At 40.4% G+C, this 27,293-nt stretch overlaps 2 protein-coding genes and 1 non-coding gene across 6 annotated transcripts in view; 1 reads left to right on the top strand and 2 right to left on the bottom strand.

Annotated features, from left to right (window-relative positions):
• Positions 1-19,100, bottom strand: part of LOC124861780 (cilia and flagella-associated protein 47-like) — a 60,914-nt gene extending 41,814 nt beyond the window's left edge. For 2 of the 4 annotated variants that reach the window (XM_047355712.1, XM_047355713.1), the window contains exons 1-26: positions 18,809-19,100; positions 16,027-16,184; positions 15,813-15,928; positions 15,581-15,722; positions 15,270-15,354; positions 14,787-14,927; positions 14,510-14,676; positions 14,047-14,141; positions 12,701-12,930; positions 12,439-12,631; positions 11,524-11,725; positions 11,299-11,451; positions 10,978-11,146; positions 10,799-10,895; positions 10,478-10,694; positions 9,825-10,072; positions 9,567-9,697; positions 6,933-7,055; positions 6,623-6,754; positions 6,464-6,541; positions 4,641-4,788; positions 3,396-3,475; positions 2,816-3,008; positions 2,381-2,457; positions 1,979-2,180; positions 47-284 (exon numbers count right to left, since the gene is read on the bottom strand). In XM_047355712.1, coding sequence (XP_047211668.1) covers positions 47-284; positions 1,979-2,180; positions 2,381-2,457; positions 2,816-3,008; positions 3,396-3,475; positions 4,641-4,788; positions 6,464-6,541; positions 6,623-6,754; positions 6,933-7,055; positions 9,567-9,697; positions 9,825-10,072; positions 10,478-10,694; positions 10,799-10,895; positions 10,978-11,146; positions 11,299-11,451; positions 11,524-11,725; positions 12,439-12,631; positions 12,701-12,930; positions 14,047-14,141; positions 14,510-14,676; positions 14,787-14,927; positions 15,270-15,354; positions 15,581-15,722; positions 15,813-15,928; positions 16,027-16,184; positions 18,809-18,952 — 3,959 coding nt within the window. In that variant the 5' untranslated portion in view covers positions 18,953-19,100. The remainder of the gene's footprint in view (positions 1-46; positions 285-1,978; positions 2,181-2,380; positions 2,458-2,815; positions 3,009-3,395; positions 3,476-4,640; positions 4,789-6,463; positions 6,542-6,622; positions 6,755-6,932; positions 7,056-9,566; positions 9,698-9,824; positions 10,073-10,477; positions 10,695-10,798; positions 10,896-10,977; positions 11,147-11,298; positions 11,452-11,523; positions 11,726-12,438; positions 12,632-12,700; positions 12,931-14,046; positions 14,142-14,509; positions 14,677-14,786; positions 14,928-15,269; positions 15,355-15,580; positions 15,723-15,812; positions 15,929-16,026; positions 16,185-18,808) is intronic. The other 2 variants (XM_047355714.1, XM_047355715.1) reach the window with 1 other exon arrangement.
• trnad-guc lies at positions 14,203-14,274 on the top strand. Its single transcript has one exon. It is a non-coding gene; the product is annotated as a tRNA-Asp (tRNA).
• Positions 19,101-19,452: 352 nt separating the features above from the next.
• nufip1 (nuclear FMR1 interacting protein 1) lies at positions 19,453-24,881 on the bottom strand. The gene is made up of 10 exons (XM_047355596.1): positions 24,524-24,881; positions 24,240-24,325; positions 23,568-23,672; positions 23,422-23,484; positions 23,269-23,345; positions 23,089-23,181; positions 21,622-21,803; positions 21,378-21,512; positions 21,046-21,293; positions 19,453-20,191 (listed from the first exon to the last, which is right to left on the bottom strand). Exons 1-10 carry the CDS (start codon positions 24,735-24,737, stop codon positions 19,757-19,759), a joined length of 1,638 nt encoding a protein of 545 aa, XP_047211552.1. The 5' UTR covers positions 24,738-24,881; the 3' UTR covers positions 19,453-19,756.
• Positions 24,882-27,293: the final 2,412 nt, after the last annotated feature.

Genomic DNA, 27,293 nt, shown 5'->3' with positions numbered 1-27,293 from the left:
GTTTACAAACAAACATGACAGCTTTAGTAGGCATTTGTGAACCAACCATGGATAGCCAGCAGCCTGCAAGGTGAGTGTGGTTTCTATCCTCCTTCTCAGGGGTACAGGGGTGAGAAGGATCTGACGGGGGTGAAAGGTGATACTTGGAAGCTTGAGAGCAACGATGACTGACAGCTTTCTATAAGACTGGAGTCCTTCATTTATTGGTCTTCTTTTGTTTTCTTTCTCCCCCAGATACAGTGGAACGGACACTTTGCTGACTTTTTCTCCTGGAGGAAGAAAACCTTTAAGCAGTGATTAATGATCAATGAATATTAAGTACAGTTCCAGACAGAAGTACATAAATGTCACCTTCATTTTGGGCTTTTAATACTGCAGCTCAAATGTTGGTTTTTTTCCAAGGTGGGGACGTTTATGCAACATTTAAGTTCACCGATTTTAAAAGCAAGAACTTGGTGCACAAATTTGACTGGTATCTTAACTGGTATCAGAAGCACCTGACAGTCAGTGCTTTCATTACTGCTGTAGAGTGTTTATTGTATTTCTCACAGCAATAAAATCAGTTTTCTAAAACAAATATAAAGCAGTGGTCACCTCAGTGTTACAGATGAAGTGATGTACCGTTGCCATAGAGTATATGAATTACAGGGGTTGGACAATGAAACTGAAACACCTGGTTTTAGACCACAATAATTTATTAGTATGGTGTAGAGCCTCTTTTTGTGGCCAATACAGCATCAATTCGTCTTGGGAATGACATATACAAGTCCTGCACAGTGGTCAGAGGGATTTTAAGCCATTCTTCTTGCAGGATAGTGGCCAGGTCACTACGTGATACTGGTGGAGGAAAACGTTTCCTGACTCGCTCCTCCAAAACACCCCAAAGTGGCTCAATAATATTTAGATCTGGTGACTGTGCAGGCCATGGGAGATGTTCAACTTCATGTTCATAAAACTAATCTTTCACCAGTCTTGCTGTATGTATTGGTGCATTGTCATCCTGATACACGGCACCGCCTTCAGGATACAATGTTTGAACCATTGGATGCACATGGTCCTCAAGAATGGTTCGGTAGTCCTTGGCAGTGACGCGCCCATCTAGCACAAGTATTGGGCCAAGGGAATGCCATGATATTGCAGCCCAAACCACAACTCTGGGCATGCAACAGTCTGGGTGGTACGCTTCTTTGGAGCTTCTCCACACCGTAACTCTCTCAGATGTGGGGAAAACAGTAAAGGTGGACTCATCAGAGAACAATACATGTTTCACATTGTCCACACCCCAAGATTTGCGCTCCTTGCACCATTGAAACTGACGTTTGACATTGGCATGAGTGACTAAAGGTTTGGCTATAGCAGCCCGGCCGTGTATATTGACCCTGTGGAGCTCCCGACGGACAGTTCTGGTGGAAACAGGAGAGTTGAGGTGCACATTTAATTCTGTCGTGATTTGGGCAGCCGTGGTTTTATGTTTTTTGGATACAATCCGGGTTAGCACCCGAACATCCCTTTCAGACAGCTTCCTCTTGCGTCCACAGTTAATCCTGTTGGATGTGGTTCGTCCTTCTTGGTGGTATGCTGACATTACCCTGGATACCGTGGCTCTTGATACATCACAAAGACTTGCTGTCTTGGTCACAGATGCGCCAGCAAGACGTGCACCAACAATTTGTCCTCTTTTGAACTCTGGTATGTCACCCATAATGTTGTGTGCATTTCAATATTTTGAGCAAAACTGTGCTCTTACCCTGCTAATTGAACCTTCACACTCTGCTCTTACTGGTGCAATGTGCAATCAATGAAGACTATCTACCAGGCTGGTCCAATTTAGCCATGAAACCTCCCACACTAAAATGACACGTGTTTCAGTTTCATTGTCCAACCCCTGTAGGTCTTTCAGAATAATCCCCTTTGATATTTCTCAGTGTGCAAACTTTAGGACTTTTTTATTTCAGCCTGATTGCTAATTATACTGCACCAATTCTGATGGCCTCAGGGTCGATGGTAACTCCCACGTATACGGACTGGCCAGGCCTGAGAAAGCCAGATATTGGAGCCACCACACACAGCTCTTTAGTTCCTGCTTCTGCGGCACTGAGGTCAAACCACCAATGCAAACCTTCTCCTGCGACAGCTTGCCAGCAGACGCACTGTTCGTCCTCGGCTTTCAGCTCAACGGTCTGCCAAGGGAAGGAGGAGACGGGAGAAAATATAGGAAAGCGGGATCATAAATTATCTGACGCATGACACTGTTTCTGTATTTGGCATAAGATTGTGACAAAAGTTCAACCGGCTGGTTTTAAATACAAAGGCGGAGGGGGAGTCTGGAGGGAGGACATACTACACAGAAAATAATAGGAGTAAGGGTAAAGTTATATACCTGAGTGAATATGTCAGAATGTGACTCAACAACATACTGTAGGTTAGTGGGGGACATTTCCACTGGGGCAAACAGGGCTATATAGAAAGGGAATAGAAAGCATTATATACATAGATACATACAATATACATATACAACAGATATGTGTAGAATTTGTAATTAAGTATACTTTAAATTCCAAAACTCCTGTAATAAACAAAACCATACACGGTCAAGAATAGTAGTGGCAGCATCATGCTGAGGGTCTGTTTCACTGCCAGTGGAACTAAGGAAGACTACCTCCATATCCTTCAACTTCAACTTAATACAACAGCAAGACTGCTAAAACTTTTGGATGCTCCAGCAGAACAATGAACTCTCATCAAATCTGTTTGTGGAATGAATAAAGCAAGCTAACAATGCAGAACCACACAACTTCACCCTTAATGACTTCACCTGTAGCTTGTATCCACATGGACTGGAGTTCTTCTGTGGCGATGGAGGAAGAAGGAGTTCTGATATCCTTCCTCCTCTCAGCTGTCAGTAATGGAGGGGTGGATGAGGAGGATGAAGTAAAAAAAGAGGACAAAGAAGCAGGCCATTTTACTCCGTTGACCATCAGTGGGAGGGAGAAGTTGTAACTGGTCACCTACAGTAGAGGGGGTACATTGTCTTTACTTACTACAGACTATTTTTAAGATGCCTCGTTGTGAAAGCTGACATTCTGGTGATTGGAGCAGGATAGCATCCCACTGTTGTCTGCCACACATAGTATACTGTTTGATCAAATACATTAAAGGTTGTACTTCAAGGGGTTCATTTTCTAAGCAGCACTTTGTTGCTTAATTCTTTTCACATTTTTTACACTAACTGCTCCATCTTTGCAATTCATTCAAAATGCAGACTGCTCAAACTGCATGGCATTGCAAACACACTAGGTTCACTTCCAACACAATGTAAATCTTAAATCCTGTACCAAAATCTTCTTGATGCTTCATGCATTGCAAACATTTAAAGATATTTGATGAAATCTCACCTGGGTAGGAGAAAAAACAAGGAAGCATTCCTCTGTCTGACCATCACCAACCTCTACCACTGTCATTCCCAGCTCTGTTTCTGTTTCAGAAAAGACAGCAACAACCAGATAACGTTTTACTGGCTGAGCTCTATTTAAGATGTGTAATAAAACTTAATATGACTATATACAGTACAGACTAAAGGTTTGGACACACCTTCTCATTCAAAGAGTTTTCTTTAATTTCATCACTATGAATATTGTAGCTTCACACTGAAGGCATCAAAACTATGAATGAACACATGTGGAATTATATACTGAACAAAAAAGATGAGAAACAACTGAAAATATGTCTTATATTCAAGGTTCTTCAAACCTTTTGCTTTGATTACTGCTCCAAACACTCTTGGTATTCTGTTGATGAGCTTCAAGAAGTAGTCACCTGAAATGGTTTTCCAACAGTTTTGAAGGAGTTTCCAGAGATGCTTAGCACTTGTTGGCCCTTTTACCTTCACTCTGCGGTCCAGCTCACCCCAAACCATCTCGATTGGGTTCAGGTCCAGTGACTGTGGAGGCCAGGTTATCTGGCGCAGCACCCCATTACTCTCCTTCTTGGTCAAATAGCCCTTACAGAGCCTGGAGGTGTGTTTGGGGTCATTGTCTGGTTGAAAAATAAATGATGGTCCAACTAAACGCAAACCGGATGGAATAGCATGCCGCTGCAAGATGCTGTGGTAGCCATGCTGGTTCAGTATGCCTTCAATTTTGAATAAATCCCCAACAGTGTCACCAGCAAAGCACCCCCACACCATCACACCTCCTCCTCCATGCTTCACAGTGGGAACCAGGCATGTAGAGTCCATCCGTTCACCTCTTCTGTGCTGCACAAAGACATGGTGGGCCATGTGAGCCAGTTCCTTTGTAGCGCTTGATGGTTTTTGTGACTGCACTTGGGGACACTTTCAACGTTTTCCCAATTGTTCGGACTGACTGACCTTCATTTCTTAAAGTAATGATGGCCACTCGTTTTTCTTTACTACTTTGAAGAACCTAGAATATAAGACATGTTCAGTATATAATTCCACATGTGTTCATTCATAGTTTTGATGCCTTCACTGTGAAGCTACAATATTCATAGTCATGAAAATAAAGATAACTCTTTGAATGAGAAGGTGTGTCCAAACTTTTGGTCTGTAGTGTACATTCCAAGTAAATCACCAAAATTGTATCATTTATATACTGAGATATTTTAATTTGCATACATACTTGCCAAGGGCCGACAGACTCGGACTGAGAAGTCTTGGTATTTTGACAGATCAAAAGTGACTCGGGACATAGCCGGGGAGTGGTTTGTTATGGAAAATGGTAGCACTTGTTGAGAACCACAATAGACTCCACAGAACTGGAAATGAGACTGAAAACGACACATTAGCTAGTACAGATAAGTGAAGTAAGCCAATCTTTCAGATGCATTTCACTGAATTAGAATAAGAGTTTTGAAGGAGATTCACAAGGCATGGACTGAAGCTGAATTCAGTGCTTTAAGAGCCTGCACACCAGACCTATCCAGGCAACATTCATGTGTTTTAACAGGCCCAAGACGTCCTCTTTCATTTTAAGAATAAAATAAAATGCAGGTCCTAGCGTCTCAAAGAAAGCAAGGCACAGAATCCAAGCTGCTTGAGTTCCAGTGTGAGGTTTACATTGTCAGTGATGATCTGGTGAGCAATGTCATCTGCTGGTGTTGGTCCACTGCAGCTGCCTACCAGGAAGTTTTTTACCACTTCATGCTTCCGTTAACTGGGAAGCTTAACAGAGATGTTGATTCATTTTCAAGCAGGAGTTGCCACCTGTCCACACTGCCAAAATACTTGCTTTCATGACCATGGTATCGCTGTGTTTGACAGGCAAACTGGTTTCACCAAAACTCACTATTGTTAACAGGAAGATGAGTGACATGCAGACGAGCTGAAGGCTGGTATTAAAAGAACCTGGGCTTCTTTATCATCTCAGGAGAGCCAAATGCTGGTCGCCTTAATGCCACGCTGTATTGATGCAGCAATTCATCTACAACAGCTCTTTGAAGAAACCTGTAAATTATGAGCTACAACATTTAATTTCCTTTGGGATTAATAAAGTATTTTGGATTAAATGGAATTCATTTAAATGAAGGCCCGAGACCTGAATGGACATATTGTACATGCAATGGATATATTTTTTCAGTAGGCCAACATTTCTCTATTAAATAGCCTTTTTATAATAGTACAATTAAATATTGTGAGAAACTGGATTTTTGTTTCTCGACAGCTATACATCATTGAATCATTACCAACAACCAATGTATAAAATATACCACTTTGTGGGCAATGAATATGAGTTTCACTTTTTGAATAACTAAAATAAATTAACTTTATGATGTTCAAATTCAGTCAGTCAGTCTAACTGACTGACTGATGTTCAAATTCATTGAAAAATGTACTTGTTGATCAACAGATCCAAGGTATCACCACACTGTTTCACTCAGGCTGAGACCTGGACTTTGACTGGATGAGTGCAACACCATGATTCTTTTTTCTTTTCAGCCACTTTATGCTACTATGCTACAACTAGAATAGCTGTCCCTTAGCAACATGAGCACAAATTAAACTAATGGTAGAACTTTTAATTCCACTAAATTAATTCTACTAAAAATACCTCTAATGTTCAATCATTTGTAATGTAAATGTATGACAGTCATGTTTAACATCTGACTCACTTCAGTTCCTGATCATGTGTGTTTTCTCAACATCTTAAAGGGTTCTAAGAATATCTGGACAGGTGTGCATGCTTTGTTTTCTATTTATAGATCTTAACTTAATTAATTTAGTGACAGCAGAAATTTACAGTCATCTCTGTCACATTCTGTCCAAGGAATCTCTGAATGAAGCCAAATGAAGGACAGGAACACAAAAAGTGGTCGACATCTGAAATACTCTTGGTATTCTTTGTGACAGTTCGTTAATGCAATTAACATTGATAATTCAATATAGATGTGCAACTTCAAAGTAACGTTCAAATTTTGTGAGCAGCAGAGTAACTATAACACTCACCACACTGAAGTCTACATTTGGAGGCTCCACTGATCCTGCAACTCTTAGTTCCACAGACTTCATATTCCTCAGAGCTATCTGCAACACACACACACACACACATAAAAAGTCTACAAAGAGAAAGGGGCACCACAAAAGTGCAACATTTATTTCTCTCACCTCAACCTTGGTGTCAAATTTAAAAACACAATCTGGTGTGAATTGAATCTGAAGCATGGCCTGACCCCTGCTTGGCACCACACCTTCAGATGGACTCAGCACCATGCCAGGCAGAGGACACATTTCTACAACCTGAGACAGAGACATGAACATCTAATCTTTTCTGTTAATCAGGAGCTATTTTAAAGTGGCACCACAGGGTTGGACCTGGGCTGTATGCACATTCATTGATGGTGTAGACATCTCTTAGCATGAATACATATTCTGATTGGCCCAAAACTGCTGCATCATACAGCGTGTGATTTGACACCTGATAATAGGCATGGTTCTGTCCAGAATTGTGCAGCACAGCGGTTCTGATGGAAGTTGTGTTGAGAGGCACGGATTTGAAAAGGATTCGCTTTTCTGCCAGCTGGATAGCGGTGGCTCCAACCTGAGGAGAAGATGAAAAAGAAATGAAAATAACTTGAGAGGCATTCTTTGCTCTTTGTTCTGTATTAGGGAGAGGTGGATATCAAATGCTCTGCACAGAAAATGCATTATTAAAAAAAATATATATATATGAAAAGTGTGGCAAGCATTTATACGTGTCACAACTTTAAAGAATCACATTTTCCTCCTTTTCATTGTAAAACAGCTCAAGCTCAGTCAGACTGCATGGAAAGTTCTGGTCATATTCTAGAGTTGTTGTCCTGCTGAAAGGGGAACCTCTGTTCCAGTCTCATCCATCTACTTATTACTTCTGAAAAGTTTTCTGTCCCTGCTGAAGGTACTCATCCCCACAACATGGTGCTGCCAGCATGATATTTAATGTTAGATTCATACTGAGACTAAACTGCACACAGGTGCAACTGTTTGCACTGGATTTTATGTAGGGTAACACTTTTCGGATTTTAATTTGTAAAAAAAGTGAAAGCTGAGTATGACGTTCCTTACACATCGACGTTATGTGATAGTTTGTATTTTTCTGTTACACTAAACCCAAATGAAAATACACTGAAGTACAACAGGCGAGAATAATATATAAGATTTGTTTTTGGAAAATACCAATCACGGTTCTTATACTTTTATCTCAGATTTATTGCAACTGAAAAATGAAAAATAATTTAATATGGAAAGATCACAAGGCCTGGTCTGCCGCTGAAGATACAAACTTACAACATACAAAGTATAACTTTGTGTGGAGTGGAGACTTACAGTTAAATCCAGAAATATTTCGACAATGACACAAATGTTGTTATTTTAGCTGTTTACAAAGACATATTCTGGATACAATTATATAATCAATATGGGCTTAAAGTGCAGACTGTCAGCTGTAATTTAAGAGTATTCACACCCAAATCAGAGCAAGGGTTAAGGAATCACAGCTCTTTAATCCTACAGACCTTTTTCAAGAGACCAAAAATAATTGGATGATTGACTCAGAAGGCTGCAAAAAAAAAATAACAAGGCTGCATGGGCTCTTCCCTCGTTAACCTGTCATCAATTAAGCAGTTAAAAGGTCTGGAGTTGATTCCAGGTGTGACATTTGCATTAGGAAGCTGTTGCTGTGAACACACAACATGCAGTCAAAGGAGCCCTCAATGGAGGTGAAACAGACCATCCTGGGGCTGAAAAAAGAGAAGAAATCCATCAGAGAGATAGCAGAAATGTTAGGAGTGGTCAAATCAACAGTTTGGTACATTCTGAGAAAAAAACGTGCACTGGTGAGCTTGGGAACTCAAAAAGACGTCCACAGAAGACAACAGTGGTGGAGGATTGCAGAGTAATTTCCATGGTGAAGAAAAACCGCTTCACAACATCCACTCAAGTGAAGAACACTCTCCAGGAAGTAGGTGTATCAGTATCTAAGTCTACCATAAAGAGAGGACTTCATGATATTAATACAAAGGATTCACCACAAGGTGCAAACCATTAATCAGCCTCAAAAATAGAAAGGCCAGAATTGACTTTGCCAAAAAAAACACCCAAAGAAGCCAGCCCAGTTCTGGAACAGCATTCTTTGGACAGATGAGACTAAGATCAAACTGTACCAGAATGATAGGAAGAAGAACGTTTGGAGAAGAACTGGAACAGCTCATGATCCAAAGCACACCTCATCTTCTGTAAAACATGGTGGAGGCAGTGTGATGGCATGGGCATGCATGGCTTCCAATGGCATTGGGTCACTTGTGTTTATTGATGATGTGACAAAAGACAGAAGCAGTCGGATGAATTCTGAAGTGTAAAGGGATATACTTTCTGCTCAGATTCAGCCAAAGGCAGCAAAATTGATTGGACGGATGGACAATGATCCAAAACATACTGCAAAAGCAACCCAGGAGTTTTTTAAAGCAAAGAAGTGGAATATTCTGCAATGGCCGAGTCAATCGCCAGATCTCAACCCCAATCGAGTCTGCATTTCACTTGCTCAAGACAAAACTTAACGCAGAAAGACCCACAAACAAGCCACAACTGAAGACAGCTGCCTGGCAAAGCATCACAAAGGAGGAAACCCAGTGTTTGGTGATTTCCATGGGTTCCAGACTTCAGTCATTGCCAGCAAAGGATTCTCAGCAAAATATTGAAAAGTAACATTTTACTTAGGGTTATGTTTATTAGTCCAATTACTTTTGAGCCCCTGACCTGAGGAGTGTTTGTATAAAAACAGCGACAATTTCTACATGCTTAATCATATTTTTTTGTTCAACCCCTTGAATTAAACCTTAAAGTCTGCACTTCAATTCCATTGAAGTTGTTTCATTTCAAATCCAATACGATGGGATGCAGAGCCCAAATCATGACGATTGTGTCACTGTTCAAATGCTTCTGGGCCTAACTCTAATCCTGTTATTGTTGATGCTTAAGCACCCTTTGTTGTGTTAAGACGTTTAAATGTGTCTTCAATAATGTAAATGAGAATGGAGCCCAGAAAAATCAAATCATTCTTTTTAAAGAGACAAACCTTAGCTACACAGTGCAGGCGCTGAGTGTCTCCCTCATGGACACAAAGGTCAAAGTCTCCCTCTAAAGGGGAAGAAAAGGAGGGATGCCAAACCACCTCGCAGTCTAGTTCCTTGTGTGGCTCCACTGTACCTGGACAAATGGAGAGTAGATTGTGAAACAGTACTTACAAAAATGCAACCTCAAAAAAGCATGGTAAGTGAGTAATGCCAGGCCACATTCACCAATGGGTACAAAAACCTAGCTGCATTTGTAGCACCTGTAGCTGGTTGAACAGAGAATAACAACAGGCCGCTCTGTGGGATTACTGGCTGCCAGGTGAATTCTGCTACACAGTTGCACGGGTTTCGTAAGGTCACTGAGTTCCTGTATTCTGATCCTGCGAGCATCAGCGGGGTGGGGGGGAGCACCTGCAGGTTGGAGGACAGCTCCAGAGCCAGGGGACCAACCTGGGCTTGGACTAGAAGTTGACCAGGGTGCTGCTGGTTTACAGTGTAGGTCAAGGACCTGGAGAAATGATAATACACAAGTACACACCTCGAACCTTTGCACATTCTGAAATGTTACAACCACAAACCTCAATGTATTTTATTGAGATTTTAGTTCAAAGACCAATAAAAGAAATGCATAATTGTAAAGTGGACGGAAATGTATAAATTGTAATTATTAAAAAAATCGAAAAAGGGTATCATAGGATCAGCCCAGTTTACTCTGAAACCCCGCAATAAAAGCCGAAGCAACCAATTGCCTAACTTGAAAACGGAGCCCATCTGTGTGTAGTTTAATCAAACTGTCATGAAGACCAAGGAACACCACAAGCAGGTGAGGGATAAACAGGGTTAGGTAATAAAACAGTAAGCTTAGAAGAGTTCAAAGAACACTGTTCAATCAGTCATCTGAACGTAGACTAACCTGTAAAAGGGCCCAAACTGACTAGTCTGAAATGTCAGGGTCAAGCTGCTGTGTGAGTAGGGAGGCAGGACTTGGGACAGCAGGGAGGAGCCCTGCAGTTCAGGACAGTCCACCTCCAGCTCAATCCAGACATACACCGACAAACGATTGATGAGATGCAGCTTCTGAACACACACTGACTGCAGATACACAGTGCCAAAGTCCACCAACAAGGGACCTGTTTGAAGGAAAATACATTGTATTTATACATTTATACATATGTGCATTTTTGCAACTGTACTTCTGCTTCTTCTGTTGATGTTGTACAAAATAAAGTCCTACATATGACAACTTGGTAGAGCTCCAAAGGTGTCAGAATCCTGCTACAGTCTGCCACCTGCTGGCTGGTAGATGGAACGGTTTTTACTACTTCTGATATCTGCAAAGAATTTATGAGAAAACGTAAATACCTAAAAATGATGCAGCTGAACTACATTTCCTGGAGCGACTTTTTATCTAACCTGACTGGAGCTGCCGTTTGTAATCTCACTTTTGGGTTTCGGACTATGTTTAGGTGTCACTTCTGAGTTCTGCTTGCTCTCCACGTCTTTGATGTGGAGCTCAGGGAGAACAAGTCCTTGAGATGGAACAATTCCAATGTTGACATCGTCCTTCACTGTTCGTTGCTGCCTAAAAATCAAAATGAATGCACATCAATAGATTGAATTGTGTGGTTTTGAAGAGGAAAATGAGAAAAATAATTGTTATTGTTGGAGACTGTTTGTTTTACTCTAAGGCAAACTAAATAGACTTCCGTAATATGTAGTATTTGGAAAGCCAACCTGTCCCTGATCTTGTCAAGCCGTTCTTGTCTAAGTTGTTTGATAAAGTCTGTATAAATTTGCCAATGGCGCCGTCTCTGCTCTTCCTCCTCCTCAGTAAAAGCATAGCTAGTGTCCACACAGTGATACCGTGGTACTTCGGTAAAAATGGTCCTGAACAGTATCAGAACACAAAGATTTAACAAATTCAAATCAAATCCTATCATGCGGCTCATTATCCTCTACCTATATTGTCTGTGTTGTGATGCTGGTCTGATGCTCAAGGTCCGGTCATTAGGGAAAGGCAGGAACTCCTCTGCCTCGGTGCCCTCGCTCCTCGGTCTGCGATGTTTGTGTAGCTTTGTGGTGGCAGCACGGGCCAACATGCTGCAATGGGCCAGCTCACTCAACTGAACGTGAGGTCGTAACCCAGTCAGACTCCTTAGAGCTACAGTGATAAAAGAGACAAGTTCTGTTTCTGCAACCTGCTCATTAGCTTTATAATTGCCCTTTTCCACTACTCCCTACTTTACTCGACTCGGGTCCGGTCGGGTCTACACAGTTTGGTTTGTTTTCCATTACATTGAGTACCATCTCAGTGTGGGTCAGATTGTCAATAGCAAGGTAGCTCCACAGACAGAAAAAGTAATGTGATGTGATTTGTAGTGACACAAACACAACAACAGCTTTGACTACTGTTCAGTCTGTGGTTGTTGTCGGACTCTGTTAAAGAAGAGAGCCAGAGAAGACTGCAGCAAGATGAAGCACTCCGGATCAGTACAGGAGAGAGAGGGAAGCCATGGAGCAGTACAACCTAGAGGAAGTGTAAAGGTAAGCAACGCTACCTAATGCTAGCTTGCTATACTGATTATGTACACAATAAGCCTAGCATTCAGTGATTTAAGGAATAAAGATATTAGTTATTAAAATATGCTGTACTAGTTATGCTGCCCCCTACCCATTGAGTGATCGACAGCATTCTGATGTCGCATTTTCAGCACGGGTCACTTGGAACCACGCGCCAGCAGGTTCTAAAATTAGTAACGGTTCTACGTAACCGTAACTAACAGAAAAGCCTAAAAAGCGAGTAGAACCATATCAAACCACGCTGAGTAGGGACTAGTGGAAAAGGGAAAATAGTCACTAGTGTATGTTCCTCACCAGGATGTAGTTTTGGTTGGGGGTGTGTTCTCACGATGTAGCATGTGGCAGATAAGTGCAGAGAGATTGTGTGGAAGCAGCAAACCTCAGTGGAGCTGCTATCTTTCTGAGACACAACCCAACCTAGGACATCTACCTTCTGATGGACCTGGAAGCTGCCCTGCTGTCGCGCATTAAAAGTCAAAACTACATCCTAGAGAACAGAGAAAAAGCTCCTCTGTTAAAACTGTGGGGCTTTATTAATTATAACCTGCGTTCTCACCTGGCACTGCCCAGGGGCAATGGTGCCCGCTGTCGGATCAGCAGTGAAGTGTGCTAACTTGCGAAAGCGGAATCTGACAGGAAGTTGAGGGCAGAGGTTCTGGAGCACGCACAGGAGATCCGAATGCTGGCCTGTCGCACAGCTGGGGAAATTAAATGTATGAGAGGGAGAGGGCACCAGAGCCACGGGGACTCCGGAACCGGCCACTGCCACCTCCACACTGCTGTTAGCTAAAAAGGAAAAATGCTTCATTATAGCTATCAGTCCTCCTTTCTTCTGTATAAGCCTGCTCAGAACCTCTATATTTCTGAGTGCAAATGGTGTTCTCTATTCTCTATCTGGCACTGGAACAAAGGGCTGTTCTGCATCTAAATAACAGAGACAGCATTTTGTCTCCTCTAGTTCCTAAATACTTTAAATAGTCTAACTTGAACTGGTTTATTCTACACTTATTCAAGTTTATTCCAATGAATCGCTTATTCTTATTTTAGATTCATATTTCCAGAGTCAGTTACCATGATTGTCGTTTTCAAGCAGAAACCCCTCAAAGGCCAAAAAAGCCTCAAAATGTTTTTGTTTTTTTTTTTATTATTATTTTCACAAATTGAAATAAGGTTTCACAAATCACTACCTGTGTTTGAAAAGAAGCAAAGGTAGTTTAGATTTTATGGACCAACTGATCGGCCAATTGATTGGCCCCAATTTCTTTCATTTGGGAGATCGGTGATCAGCCGATACTTACATGTGAAACTGATCTTATGCAACGAACTTATCCACCTTATCCATCTTATCTACTTGTCAAACCTATTTTGCAAATTTTCTTTTTAAAATTTAAAAAATAAAAGACTGAAGGAACTGAAATGCTCTAAATATTTCATTTATATTTGAGAGCACAACATTGTGTGCAGTTAAAACAAGTTTGTATTGTTTCACTGGTGTTGTTCAATGTTTTTCTATCAAATAAGATTGGAACTTTGAAGGTGTATTGTGGCCTTATAACACCTGACAGTGTCAATTATATAAGAAAATTCGTTATCAGCCAAAATCGGAATTGGCAGGTCAGGCTTTTTAAAGATTGGTAAAAGGTGATCGGCCAGAAAACTGCAATCGGTGCACCCCTAGTGGACTTCATGTAAGTTGGTCTTAAGCCACAAAAAGCCAATTAAATATAGGTTTATATTTTACAGAAACTTTTAACGAGTTTAAAATAATCCAGTTCTATTTAGGGTTAATAACTATAACGAGGCAAAGGTAGCCCAGAGTAGTTACAAGAAGCGGAATAGTCCTTTAGTCCAGTGCTGAATCAGATAGTAGCTTCAGCACTCTGTGTGTACGTGTGTGAGTACCATCATGGTGAGTGAAGCCATGTTTGCAGCCCACAATGTCAAACAGAAGGAACAGACAGTAGTCCTGTCGGTTGGCTAGGTTACCATACCTCCTCCTGGAAAACACAGCAGGGGAAGGATTGAAAAACAAGTATTTCCATATTTCACATAACCAGCTCCTCGTTAGTATAGTGGTGAGTATCCCCGCCTGTCACGCGGGAGACCGGGGTTCGATTCCCCGACGGGGAGTAACAATTTTCTTTTTGACTTCCTAACCCATTGTGTTTTTCATATAGTAACTCTTTTTCATTTCTGAGATGTTTTTTAAGATACAACCACTCTTAAACATTAACACATTGCCTTGAATCAATACTATCAATTTATTCATTCGATAAACTAAAACTAACACTATAAGAATTAACACAAAATATTGCCTTCACATAAATTTCTAACAAGTATCTTCAGTGTTTTAAGACAAATGTACCTCCTGCAGATGGGACTGAATCGCACTGCCATGGTGGTTTTGTCATATGGACCCAGCCGACCATGTGCAGGCACAAACTCAAAGATCTGAGACAAAGCATGAGGTGAGCTGCAGTTCTTCATTCCTTCCAGCAGGGTGGTGTCTGTGCTCTTCAGAAGGGCTGTTCCCTGCACACACAGTAGGAACACTGAAAAAGGCTGCTGCTTCGTGTTTTGTCTATTTCGGCAGCCCCATCAACCCTTTACAAACTAAATGTTTTCAAAGGTAAATCACTCACCACCTCAGTTCCCGCAGTGTTATCCTGCAGCAGGCAGACCCAGTCACAAGCCAAGGGTGCATTGTTTCTTAGTAGCACCTTCTGCACACAGGAAGCACCAAAGTAGACAGGTCCAAACCACAAACAGGACAGCGGAGACCCCTGTAAAACGACTCAGCATTTGTGACAGGCATTTTCATAAAAAAGAGATTTTAATATTTACAGTGCCTTACAAAATAATTTACACACCTTGATTATTTTACCCTCCATAAGGCAATAGGGATTGTGTTTTCAGGGTATTTCCACCACACATAGCATTTTGCATGTAGGCTAAAAAGTTACATTTTGTATCATCTGACATACTTTTGGCTGTTTTCTGCTAGAAGGTGAACCCCTGCCCACTTCTTAACCTTTTTTTTCCCACCCACCTGTAATTACTTGTAAATACATATAATATTGTAAGGCACTGTAATTCTGTTGCTGTTTGAATTTGAATGAATCTACCTGCAGGTCAGAAACCTCAAGATGCTGCTCCACAACCTCAGCCCTGATACTGAGAACTACAGTTGAGCAATTCTGAAGTTTCACCCTCAGGAAGAAACAAGGCAAGATCACAGCAGTTATTATCCCGTTTGGGTATAGACCCAAAATACATTTTCTACAGACAAACGTGTAATATAAACTAATTATAAAACATATATATCAAATACAAATATTTTGAAATATATATGACCCCCTTATGTAGTTCCTGGTTCCTTTAATACATGCTAGACATTCACAGTAATGTTGGCCAGTGGTTTTAAAGGTGAACATACAGAGCTTTGTCATCAATCTGCCCAGGTCTGTCTGTACGCAGTTCTACTTTCAGCCACTGGGTGGTGCCAGCTGCTATAACTCCGTTTGACGGTAAGAAACCGAGGGAGGAGTTTCCACCACTGTACTCCACCTGGAATACACCTTCAATAATAACACACACAAAGGCATACAGCCTGCATGAATATAAGTGTCATATAAAATTACCTGTCAAATAAAGAACAATTCACTTACCAGGTGCTGATCCCTGATTGGTAATCGGATGAAGCTTGCTGACCACTTGGCTACTAGCAACAATGCATCCAAAGTCTAGCAATGAGTCCATAACCAGAGAGCAAGTACTGGGAAATCTGAACCCAGAGATGCAGCAATATAAGAGATGCAGCCATGAATGACAATTGTAGCTAATAACAGCTTTGTTATACATCTGATTTAGAGTATTGCGCACCCTGCCACTGGAACCAGGAGGATCTCCTGATCATCTATCTGTATCTGAATGGAATCTCTGACTTCCTCCTCAGTTTCTGGAGTGAACTCCAGAATGCCTTTGACAGAAAATCCTGATGGCACAAACCCAGCTTGACTCCATTTGATGAACTTAAAGAACTTCAAGGAACAGGAATAAAGAAAAAATATATCACATTAAGTGCAAATGAGCTAAAAATGGTGCCTGCAAAAGTATTCACATACCTGGAATTTTTTCAAATTTTTGCCTTTACAACCAAAGACTTCAATACTATATATGGTATTAAGATTTTATGTGATAGGCCAACACAAACTAGCATATAATTATGAAAACACATGGTTTTCCAGAATGTTTTAAAAATGAAAATCTAGGGATGCTGTGTGGTTTAGTTTAGGGTTTAAACTAATGATTATTTTGCTAATCGATTAATCTGTTGACTATTTTTCCCAATGAATCGATTAATAATCAAAAAACAAAGTGTTTAATAGGAGTTTTTTACAGAATTGAAACCAGGTGAAGCTAAAGCAATGCCATGAGAGTTCTGGATAGAGCATATTTACAAGGAAGGTTTTTCATTTTAAATGCAAAATGCATATATTTTTTGTACACTTTTGGCTTAATTGCTGCTCTGAGTGGGTTGTTCTTTCAGCAAATGGCATGTTTTAAGAGTTGTTATAGTCCAGTTTATTTATTTACCAGTGCATATCTACAAGAGTACACCTGTAACATGCCAGAATTAGCCAAAAGCTAGTTTTCATCTGTAGTCCTGTTGGCCAGTTGTACAGTGGCACCCTAGAAGAATAACAGATTATAAACACTGAAGTTAACGGTTACTGGATTACCTAATTAGTTGACGATTATTTCAATAATGGATTAATCACAATTAATCTGATTATTTCAGTCTTAGTTTAATTGGTAGAGCAGGTGCACCTTTAGTCCTCAATAAGGCTACCCTGGGTTTGAATACTGGTCTCGAGCCATTTCCTACATGCCATCTCCTTCTCTCTCTGCCTTCTTTCCTGTCAGTTACTTTGAATAAAGACCACTAACATCCTTTTTTTTAAATTTTCAAATAGTGGCACTTTTTGAATTAACCCCCCTATAAGTCAATACCTGTTCTTTACCAAATAGGTCAAGCTCAGTCAGATTGTGTGGAGAGCATCTGTAAAGATAATTTTTCAAGCTTTGTCACAGATTCTTACCTAGATTATGTGGGAATCTAAATCACACAAATCCTGCTGGAAGACGAATCTCTGCCCAGTCTCAAGTCTTTGGCGGCTTCTAACATGTTTTCTTCCAGAATTGTCCTGTATTTATCTCCATCCATCATCAATTGTGACCAGTTTCCCTCTCCCCTCTGAAGAAAAGAATCCCCCAGCATGATGCTGCCTCCACTATTTTTCCCCATTAGGACAGTGGTTTCTTCTTCAAGGTCTTTGAAAACTTTTGTAAGGCACTGTAATTATTAAGAAAGGAAACCCTTGTACCTTTTGAAGAGTCAATCATTGCTCAGTGTTGGTAAAAATATAAAGACTGAACTGGACAGAGGAGCAGAAATATAAATTTGCACCCATACTTTTAAAAAATGGGGGAGCAGCTGCTCCACTTGCTCCATTGTTCAGGTGCCTATGCTAATGCACACTGACTGACTACCTGAGGGAGGTCAGGTCTGCAGTACTTAAGATGTTGTTTTGGGTTCTTTTTTGACCTCCTGGACCAGTAGTCAATGTGCTCTTGGAATAATTTTGGTAGGCTAACCTTTCCTAGGAAGGTTCACAACTGGTCCATGCTTTCTCCCTATATGGATAATATCTGTCACTGTGGCTTCCTGGAACTCTGTGTTTCTCATCCATTTCTGAATTTCTGTACATTGGGGCATGATGTGTTGCTTTTTAAGATCTGTTAACCTACTTCGTGTTAACAGACAGGTTCTTTTTAAGTGATTTATTGATACAACAGTTATGAAAGAACTAAAAAAGTTGGATGTTTTTTACTATTGTTTTTCTTTTCACAAAGGAAGAAAGTCAAGAACGGATTTCAAGAAGAATATATTTGAAAAAAAGTAAATATTCTGTTTCGTGATTAAAGTAAAAATATTGATAATAAAATGGAAAAAATATTTTAAGAAAAGGCAATTTATGTCCACTTGATGTTTATATGCTAAAAAAAGAAAGTTTCTTTGGTATTAAATCTTATTCTACCTATAACGTTTCAAGCTCATTTACATAAAGTGACTTCGACTTTTTCCTCATTTCCACATCATTCTTGATGTCTTTTTCCAACTGATTTCGTCTAAAGTAAAACAATAAAAAATACTACCTCCTAATTTTTTCTCCAAGTACTTCGTCGTAGCTATCAGACCCGGGTGAGGCTTGTGAACTCGGCTTTGAAAAAATACAGTTAGTCACAATTAATTCAAGATTTAACAAAGGGACCGATTACTTTTTCGCATAGGGCCAGGTTGGGTTGGATAACTTTTATTACATAAATCAAATAAACTACTTTTTCCATTTCTTCAAGTTGTGTTTGTCTGACAATGTCAAATTGTATTATGATAACATTGACGTTTTTACAAAAAAGTAGAAACAAATCTATAGGGGGCAAATACTGTTTTTCGAGAAACTTCTGTTCGCTAAGTTAACGAACGGTTGGCCGCGTTTTTACTGCAATTTTGGCTAGTTAGCTCATACGCAAATTTGCTTAAAGCTCAGGATATATAATTATATAACTACATTTCATTGTCATATAATGTTATATACGTTACCTTCAACTCGGGCTTCCGAACAAATATTTTCTTCGATACATTCCCAATATTTGTGACCTTAATTGTCTTCCTGTAAACTTCCCCAACTTTTACATCCCTGAATTCTACAAGCGGAGGGTCAACTCGAACACACCTTCCAGCCATAAGGTATGGCTTTGCAATTATAATGTAGCTAGTCGTCAAATGCCACAGAAGCAGGTATTTATTTGTTGCAGCCAAGAAAGTGCGGCGTGGTTTATTTAGCTTGTTGACCCACACGCCGTTAGTCAACTTTACCGTTACTACGCAGACATTAAAACCGACAGCCCAGGTGGTTTCTAGGCGACTGCGCATGCGGTGGGAGCGCTTGTTTTTTCTTTGGGCAGTACAGGAGGACGGAGCAGGCGAAGCCACTTGCACTTCCAACGGCCTATGACTTCTTCAGACAACTTTCACCAACTATATATCAAACCTACACCCATTCTAAGCCAACGGTTGCCCCATTCTATCCTAAAGTAATTAATTAGTTGTTTCATGAGTGTGAATCAGTATTTTAAGTACTTTAACGTCATCATAGCCTTTACTACTATATTACGTTAGGGCATTTAATTATTTATTCTTTTTCCACCGTGAAATTGTCAAAAACGTCAATGATTTAACAGTAATTGGTTCCACTGATTCAGATTTATTGTGCGTTTTCTCCATTCCTCCATTCAAAGTTATACATACAGAGCGTTAAAAAATGTATTTATACCGTTTTTTTTTTTACATTTTGTCATAACACTACACTGCACATAACCCTGAAACGTTCACAGTTCAAGAGTTGTTTAATTACACTTGTCATTTATTTTACAAAAAAGAAAAAACTAATAGGTCCACCTAAAAAAAAGAAGGCAACAAAATGATTCTCTTTACAAGAAAAATAATTATATACCTCAATCTAATATCTTTAAAAAAATAAATATTATTTCAAAGAACAGCCTCATCCATTTCCCATATTTCATCATCATAGATATTAGATTTACATGCGATATTATTTGTGCTGGTGGGATCTTGACTGATGTGAGCAGTGGCAGTCTTTTCTTCAACACTTTGGACAGAATCTGCAGAACCTGCTTCAGTTCTCCCAGCAGATTCAATGTTTAAACCTTCAACATCTCCGGTGTCCGGGACAGTTATGCTTTCTGAATGTCTCTCGTCATGAACAGTGGAGTCTGGCTGGGACATGGGCATTTCTTTTGAACTCTGCTCATGCTCAATGGTCGCAGAAGCTGGCAAGTTTTTGTGCTTCATCTCCTCTCTGTCCTGACATCTGCTCTCCAGCCCGAAAAACTGGTTGTGGACAACATACCGTACACATTGCAGAAGAACATTCCTCTCATGGCGGATATCTGGGGCCAATAACTACACAGAAGGGGGAAAAAAAAGTTTCATCATTAATTGGAAATATTTAGAACTCAGAGAAAATAATTTAAAAAAAGGTGGACCAAGTTGACAATGACCTAATTTATTAGAGATGCACCAATCAGAGGTTTGTGTCAGTATTCCGATCGACAGTTTTTGTAAAGCTACAACCTGAAAATACAGAGATTAGCTGATTCCAAATTTCTCTTCAAGTACTATAATTACAAGCATTTAAGTGTTTTCAGAATCTTATCTTAGTGATTAGCCCTTTTAGTACCGTTAGTACTTGCTAGTTACTATGAACTGATCACCTATGCCTTGATCTGTTCAGCCTTAATTGAATCTACTGAAGTATTCCCTGGGTCAATTTACTTCTTCGCCAATTCAATGAAACATGCCCATCAAGGATCCTACCAATTTTTCCCACTAAAACCTCATACAGACTTCACTTTCAAGAGGCCTCCTTTCAAGTTTTAGCCAAATTCGAAGCGGATAGACATTAAATATGGGACCTGCAAAAACCATAAAAAGTAAGGATGGATAAACGGACAGACGGAAAAAACCTGTTGCTGAACCACAGGGCTTGCTGATGTGACAAGTGGGGTGGACCAACTGATTGGTAAACTAAAGGGTGAAGTGAAAGGGCAATCAAACTGGTGGCGGGAACGGCAAACCGTTTCAGAAGGAATAGCAACCATTTGATGAACTAATGCGCGTACAAGGCCTTCACAGATCAAAAAGTATGTTGTGTTTCCAACCAACCAATCACTAGTGATGCTTGCTCACTAGAACGATCACAACATATTTTGGTGCATCTGTTAAACTTATGCCAGTTTTATCTCAGATGGCTATACCATTTCCAGTAAGGTAGCACGACGTGATTGAGGCACATCTCGGCATCTCCGTCCCTTGCCTCCTCTACCCCCTCTTCCTCTTCTGTCATCCCGGATGTTAGGACCAGACATTGGGTGAGGAACTGTACGAGTCTCGCTGGGCTTTTCCACATGTTTAGAGGATCCACTGTCCCGAGACATTGGTGTGATTCCATTTAGGAGGGCCTGGTTTTCACGAACCACTTCTTTGGCTCTCAGAATAGGAGCAGCTACAATGCAAAGATATGTTTAAACATAAAAAACCACAGGAAGACATCATATATTAATTGTTTATAAGAAAACCATGAGCTCACCCTCTGGTTCCTCATCACTTTCACTCATAGAGCCATAGTTAGCCAATAAGGACCCAAGGGCTGAGCTCATCTGTTTCGGGGCCACAACCAGGCCAGCTGTAGTGTGTTCATGAGATGGCTCATCCTTATCAGAATCTGGAAGCCCAACAGAAACAAGTTTAACATCTATAATCATCACTTCCATTTATGATATTTATTCTTGAAATTCATTATCAAAGTATTAGCAGCTAACTTATATACTCACCATGGTCAGTACTGGCCAGCACACCCAGTGGATCTCCCCCCTTGGAAAAATGGTTGAGCGGTTTGGGGGTTTCTGCAGTGGTGCTGTTTATTGGGAGTAGTGCTTCCTGGTGCTGCCCTCTGAACCCTCTGTTACCCCAGCCTCGACCTCGGCTTCTGCCTCTCCCTCTGCCTCTCATTCGCCTGAGACAAAATATACAATTTCATTAAGCAAAACGTTTCTCCTGGGTGTGTTCCCGTTTGTTCTCCATATTTTGCTGGGCTCAGGAGATTTATGGGTCTTACAATTTAGGCAACCAACAACAAAGATGCCTGGCAGGAACAGGAAGTGAAATAGCTGAAGACATGATATAAGCAGATACGTGCCAGGTAATATGGTGGATTCTGGGCCTCAGTAGTGCAAGGCTGAACTAAATGGGATAATGGCCAAATATATATGGATCCTACATCCCCATCTCAATAAAGTAGAACGGACAATGAAAAAATGAATCTGATGAATTCAATTCAAAAAGTGAAACCCATACTTGAAAGATTCTTTACACAGTGATGCATAGAAAGCTTTTATTTTTGATCATTTTGATAATTATAACACCTAATCTCAACCCCAAATTCAGTTTCTTTTGAAAACTGGAGAAGATCAATAGGAAACGACATATAGACATTTTTACAAAGAGATGTTATGGTCCACACAATCATGGGGAAAACAGACGGACTTAACAGCTGTCCAGCAGTCACTGACACCCTCTACAAGGAGGGTAAGCCACAATAGGTCATTGCTGAAGAAGCTGGCTGTTCACAGTGTGCTTCATCCAAGCCTATTCATAGAAAGGTGAGTGGAAGGAAAAAATTCGGTAGAAAAATGTCCACAAGTAACAGGGACAACTGCAGCCTGAACCAAAGCCAACATCGGAAGTGTCTTACCCGGACTAGCAAAACAAAGCACCGAACTGTTGATCAGTGATCCCTTAGTCTGGATAAAGAGGGGAGAAGCACATGATCCAAGTGTTTGAGATCCTTTGTTAAGTTTTCATTGAAATGAGCCATATCATTTGCTGGTGCTGGTCCACTGGTTTTATGTCAAGTCCAAATTTAGAACAGACCACTTCATGCTTGATGCAAAAGAAGCCGCAATGAAGTGCTGGCTGCTTATACTGTACAGTGCATAGAAATATTTATTAATAGTCTTACGTTGCTGTAATAAAATGTTGTTTTTATTATTCTTATTTGATTTTTCTGAGAAACAGAATTTGGGGTTTTCGTCCGCTGTAAGCCACAATAATCAAAACGAACAAAAATAAACAGCTGAAATATATCAGTCTCTGTCAAATAATTCTATATAAAATATTAGTTTCACCTTTAAATTCAATTGCTGAAATAAAAAAAAACTTTACATTGATATTCTAATTTGAAAAGAACCTGTAAATGTCAGGGAAAAGATTCACAAAATGCATAAAATCCACATATTCACCCAAACTGAGCCGTTTCAAGAACACCTCCAGTCTGCTCCCGCACCTCCATTACTTTTTTCTTCTTCTCGATATTCTGAAGCGTTGGGTAGTTTCTGTAAAAACCGAAATTTGAGTCCAAGTTAACAACAGGAACAGGTTGTTACAGGAGGCAAAATATCAAAAATCATGTATGAACCAACTTCTGCCTCTCCTCCCTCCATTTAGCAATCTCCTCTGCAGTGTCCAGCTTGATTCTTTTGGCCCCTGGTGCGTGGTTCTATTATACAGACATGGTGGACATGTTAGAAATCGGAAAACCCTAGAAGTCACACACAGAGATTTAGCCTACTTACATTTTTCCAGTGCATGGCGACCAACTTTTCATGAGCCATGAAGTTGCAGTCAGATACAGAACACTGTTGATGATGTTTAATAGAAAATATGTTATGAATCAAACATAACATGCAGAAAAAAACCCAAACCAATAGAGGTCAAATACCTTGACATGTTGAAAAACATGCTCATCGTACTTTTGTTGGTTTTTAAAGCCCCGGTCACAGGTGTCGCAGTAATGGGAATACTCCGGCTCTTTCCTGTTCCTTTGCTGTGTATCAAGTCAAAATCCGATCAAGAGAAAAGACACTATTGTGTCTAACATTTTTTTATGTTACTACCACAAACTTCAATGTACTTTGTTGGGATTTTTTGTTGACAGATCAACAGATCTGAGCATAATTGTGAAGTGGAAGAAAACCCATACATGGTTTTTAACATTATTTTATAGATAAAAATCTGGAAAGTGTGGAATACATATGTTTACAGCATCTCCACAGCATGATGCTGCCACCACCATGTTTCATGATAGAGATGTGGGTTTTTTTTCTTCACTTCACGGTGACATTCAGTGATGTACACGCCACTGGACTCCATTGGGTAATTAGCTGGTTGGACTAAGGTTTATTAAGGGTATCAGAGTAAAACCTTGAATCCTACTCATTTACATTTAAGTTTTGTGTAAGTTAAAATTGGTCTATGACATAAACTTACAGTAAAATCCATTCATTTCTGGGGTTTTAATTAAACAAATGTGAAAAAGTTTAAGAGGTAAAATATATCCTTGAAGGACAATGTAATGTTAACACACATTTTTAAAGAAAAATGGACAGGTCACCTTTTTGCCATGTTGATATGGAGGTCTGTGGTTCTGTCTGCCACCTGGATGTCCAGCTTGATACCACTCACCGCCAGATTTTAGATCTGAGAAGACAACCACGATTAGACGACACTCGCACGAATCAATCCTAAAATCTTTAGAAGGTGACCAAGATATTCTTAACGCTTTGAGTAACAAACAGCGACTGTCAAACATTTTCCATACTTGGAGAGGCAACCATATCACAGCTGCGAAGATGGACTCAGTCAAACATCGAAATACAAACTGTGTGATATACTGACTGAAATGAGGTTTGGGTCCATAATGAGCAGGCCCTGCCGCTTCCCCCCAATGATAGCCACCCTGGTTGATGCCGCGACCCCAGCTGAGCTCAGAGGGCGTCTCTCCCCAGCTCCACATGCTGGGGTGGAAGTTGCTGGAGCGGGGCCGCTGCTGCATGAAGTTCGGTGGAGGACAGCTGAAGTCCGGGGTCGGATAGCGTTCAGGTTCACTCATTTCTCTCGGTCGGTCACGTTGTTTCTTTTTTTTTTTTTTTTACCGCTTTTGCTAATATTCAGGTAAACACAACTAAAATTTCTCCTCTCCACGCAGCTCTCGGGCGCACATGTTTGCACTGCAGCGTCACTTCCGTGTCAACAGGAAAGACCTATGCCACGTTCAGAAATATCGGAAATTTCAACTCTCTCGAAGTTTACCGCGTTAGAGTGGGAGCTAAAGACAGACCCTACTGATTATAGTTCATCTTGATTATTCGTGTATGTTTTCGTAAATAGATCTTCCCATGAAACACAATGAACAATGCTATTATTTTATCAACAATTTGCGGTGTAGGCCTATTACTTAGATTGTGGGATTGATTTTTTTCCCCAAATACTGTAACAGAAGCCTTGAGTAAGTCAGCTTTATACTAAACATTTCTAAAGATATCCTAAAAATGTTCTAAACTTGTTTTAATTTGTGTTTGAGATCAATGTCCTACTGGAAGAATAAATGGTTTAAAAGTTTCAAATGTCTGACTGTTGATTTGGTTGTATTTCAAGCCTTGGTAGAAAGTAATCATTCATCTTCATTCCATCCACATTATGCAGTTAACTAATACCACTGGCAGCACCTCAGCCTCACAGCATTATGCTGCCACCACCTAGCCTGGGACAGCATTGTAATATTTGAAAGCATGACCTTCACTTCCCCAAACATTGATCTAGCTGTAAAAACACATTTTGTCATGTTACAACCACAAACTTTGTTTTATTTAAATATGTCATAGACCATCACAAAGTAGTGCATAATTGTTAAGTGCAAGGAAATGATTAATGATTTTCTTTCCGTTCTCTTTTACAAAAAAATCAAAAAGGTGCGGCATTCAGTGCGGATTGCATGGCTATGCCTAAACTGACACTATTCAATTGAATAGTCGGTCTGATGATCTCTTTTAATTTCCCTTTGGGATAAATATATATATACAGTGCAGACCAAAAGTTTGGACACATCTTCTCATTCAAAGAGTTGTCTTTATTTTCATGACTATGGATATTGTAGCTTCACACTGAAGGCATCAAAACTATAAATTAACACATGTGGAATTATATACTGAACAAAAAAGTTTGAAACAACTGAAAATATGTCTTATTTTATAGGTTCTTCAAACCTTTTGCTTTGATTACTGCTCCGCACTCTTGGCATTCTGTTGATGAGCTTCAAGAGGTAGTCACCTGAAATGGTTTTCCAACAGTTTTGAAGGAGTTCCCAGAGATGCTTAGCACTTGTTGGCCCTTTTGCCTTCACTCTGCGGTCCAGCTCACCCCAAACCATCTCGATTGGGTTCAGGTCCGGTGACCGTGGAGGCCAGGTCATCTGGCACATCACCCCATCACTCTCCTTCTTGGCCAAATAGCCCTTACACAGCCTGGAGGTGTGTTTGGGGTCATTGTCCTGTTGAAAAATAAATGATGGTCCAACTAAACACAAAAAGGATGGAATAGCATGCCGCTGCAAGATGCTGTGGTAGCCATGCTGGTTCAGTATGTCTTCAATTTTGAATAAATCCCCGACAGTGTCACCAGCAAAGCACCCCCACACCATCACACCTCCTCTTCCATGCTTCACGGTGGGAACCAGGCATGTAGAGTCCATCCGTTCACCTCTTCTGCGCCGCACAAAGACACGGTGGAAAGACACAGTGGTTGGAACCAAAGATCTCAAACTTGGACTCATCAGACCAAAGCACAGATTTCCACTGGTCTAATGTCCATTCCTTGTGTTCTTTAGCCCAAACAAGTCTCTTCTGCTTGTTGCCTGTCCTCAGCAGAGGTTTCCTAGCAGCTATTTTACCACGAAGGCCTGATTCACACAGTCTCCTCTTAACAGTTGTTCTAGAGATGTGTCTGCTGCTAGAACTCTGTGTGGCATTGACCTGTTCTCTAATCTGATCTGCTGTTAACCTGCAATTTCTGAGGCTGGTGACTCGGATGAACTTATCGTCCACAGCAGAGGTGACTCTTGGTCTTCCTTTCCTGGGGCAGTCCTCATGTGAACCAGTTTCTTTGTAGCGCTTGATGGTTTTTGTGACTGCACTTGGGGACACTTTCAACGTTTTCCCAATTGTTCGATTGACTGACCTTCATTTCTTAAAGTAATGATGGCCACTCGTTTTTCTTTACTTAGCTGCTTTTTCTTGCCATAAAACAAATTCTAACAGTCTATTCAGTAGGACTATCAGCTGTGTACTGTATCCATCTCCTGCACAACACAACTGATGGTCCCAATCCCATTTATAAGGCTTGAAATCCCACATATTAAACCTGACAGGGCACACCTGTAAAGTGAAAACCATTTCAGGTGACTACCTCTTGAAGCTCATCAACAGAATGCCAAGAGTGTGCAGAGCAGTAATCAACGCAAAAGGTGGCTGCTTTGAAGAACCTAGAATATAAGACATATTTTCAGTTGTTTCACACTTTTTTGTTCAGTATATAATTCCACATGTGTTAATTAATAGTTTTGATGCCTTCAGTGTGAATCTACAATATTCATAGTCATGAAAATAAAGAA

Source organism: Girardinichthys multiradiatus, chromosome 24 (genome assembly GCF_021462225.1).
Source record: "Girardinichthys multiradiatus isolate DD_20200921_A chromosome 24, DD_fGirMul_XY1, whole genome shotgun sequence".
NCBI classification, from domain to species: domain Eukaryota; kingdom Metazoa; phylum Chordata; class Actinopteri; order Cyprinodontiformes; family Goodeidae; genus Girardinichthys; species Girardinichthys multiradiatus.
This window is presented reverse-complemented; position numbering and strand designations above follow the sequence as displayed.

What these genes read in the sequence shown, in the direction of transcription:
- nufip1 (XM_047355596.1), bottom strand. Translation starts at nt 24,737, where the DNA reads ATGAGTGAACCTGAACGCTATCCGACCCCGGACTTCAGCTGTCCTCCA. An exon ending in ATGTTTTTCAACATGTCAAG is followed by an intron (nt 23,485 to 23,567) that starts GTATTTGACCTC and finishes CATCATCAACAG; the next exon opens with TGTTCTGTATCTGACTGCAA. An exon ending in CTTGAAACGGCTCAGTTTGG is followed by an intron (nt 21,804 to 23,088) that starts GTGAATATGTGG and finishes ATTTTGTCTCAG; the next exon opens with GCGAATGAGAGGCAGAGGGA.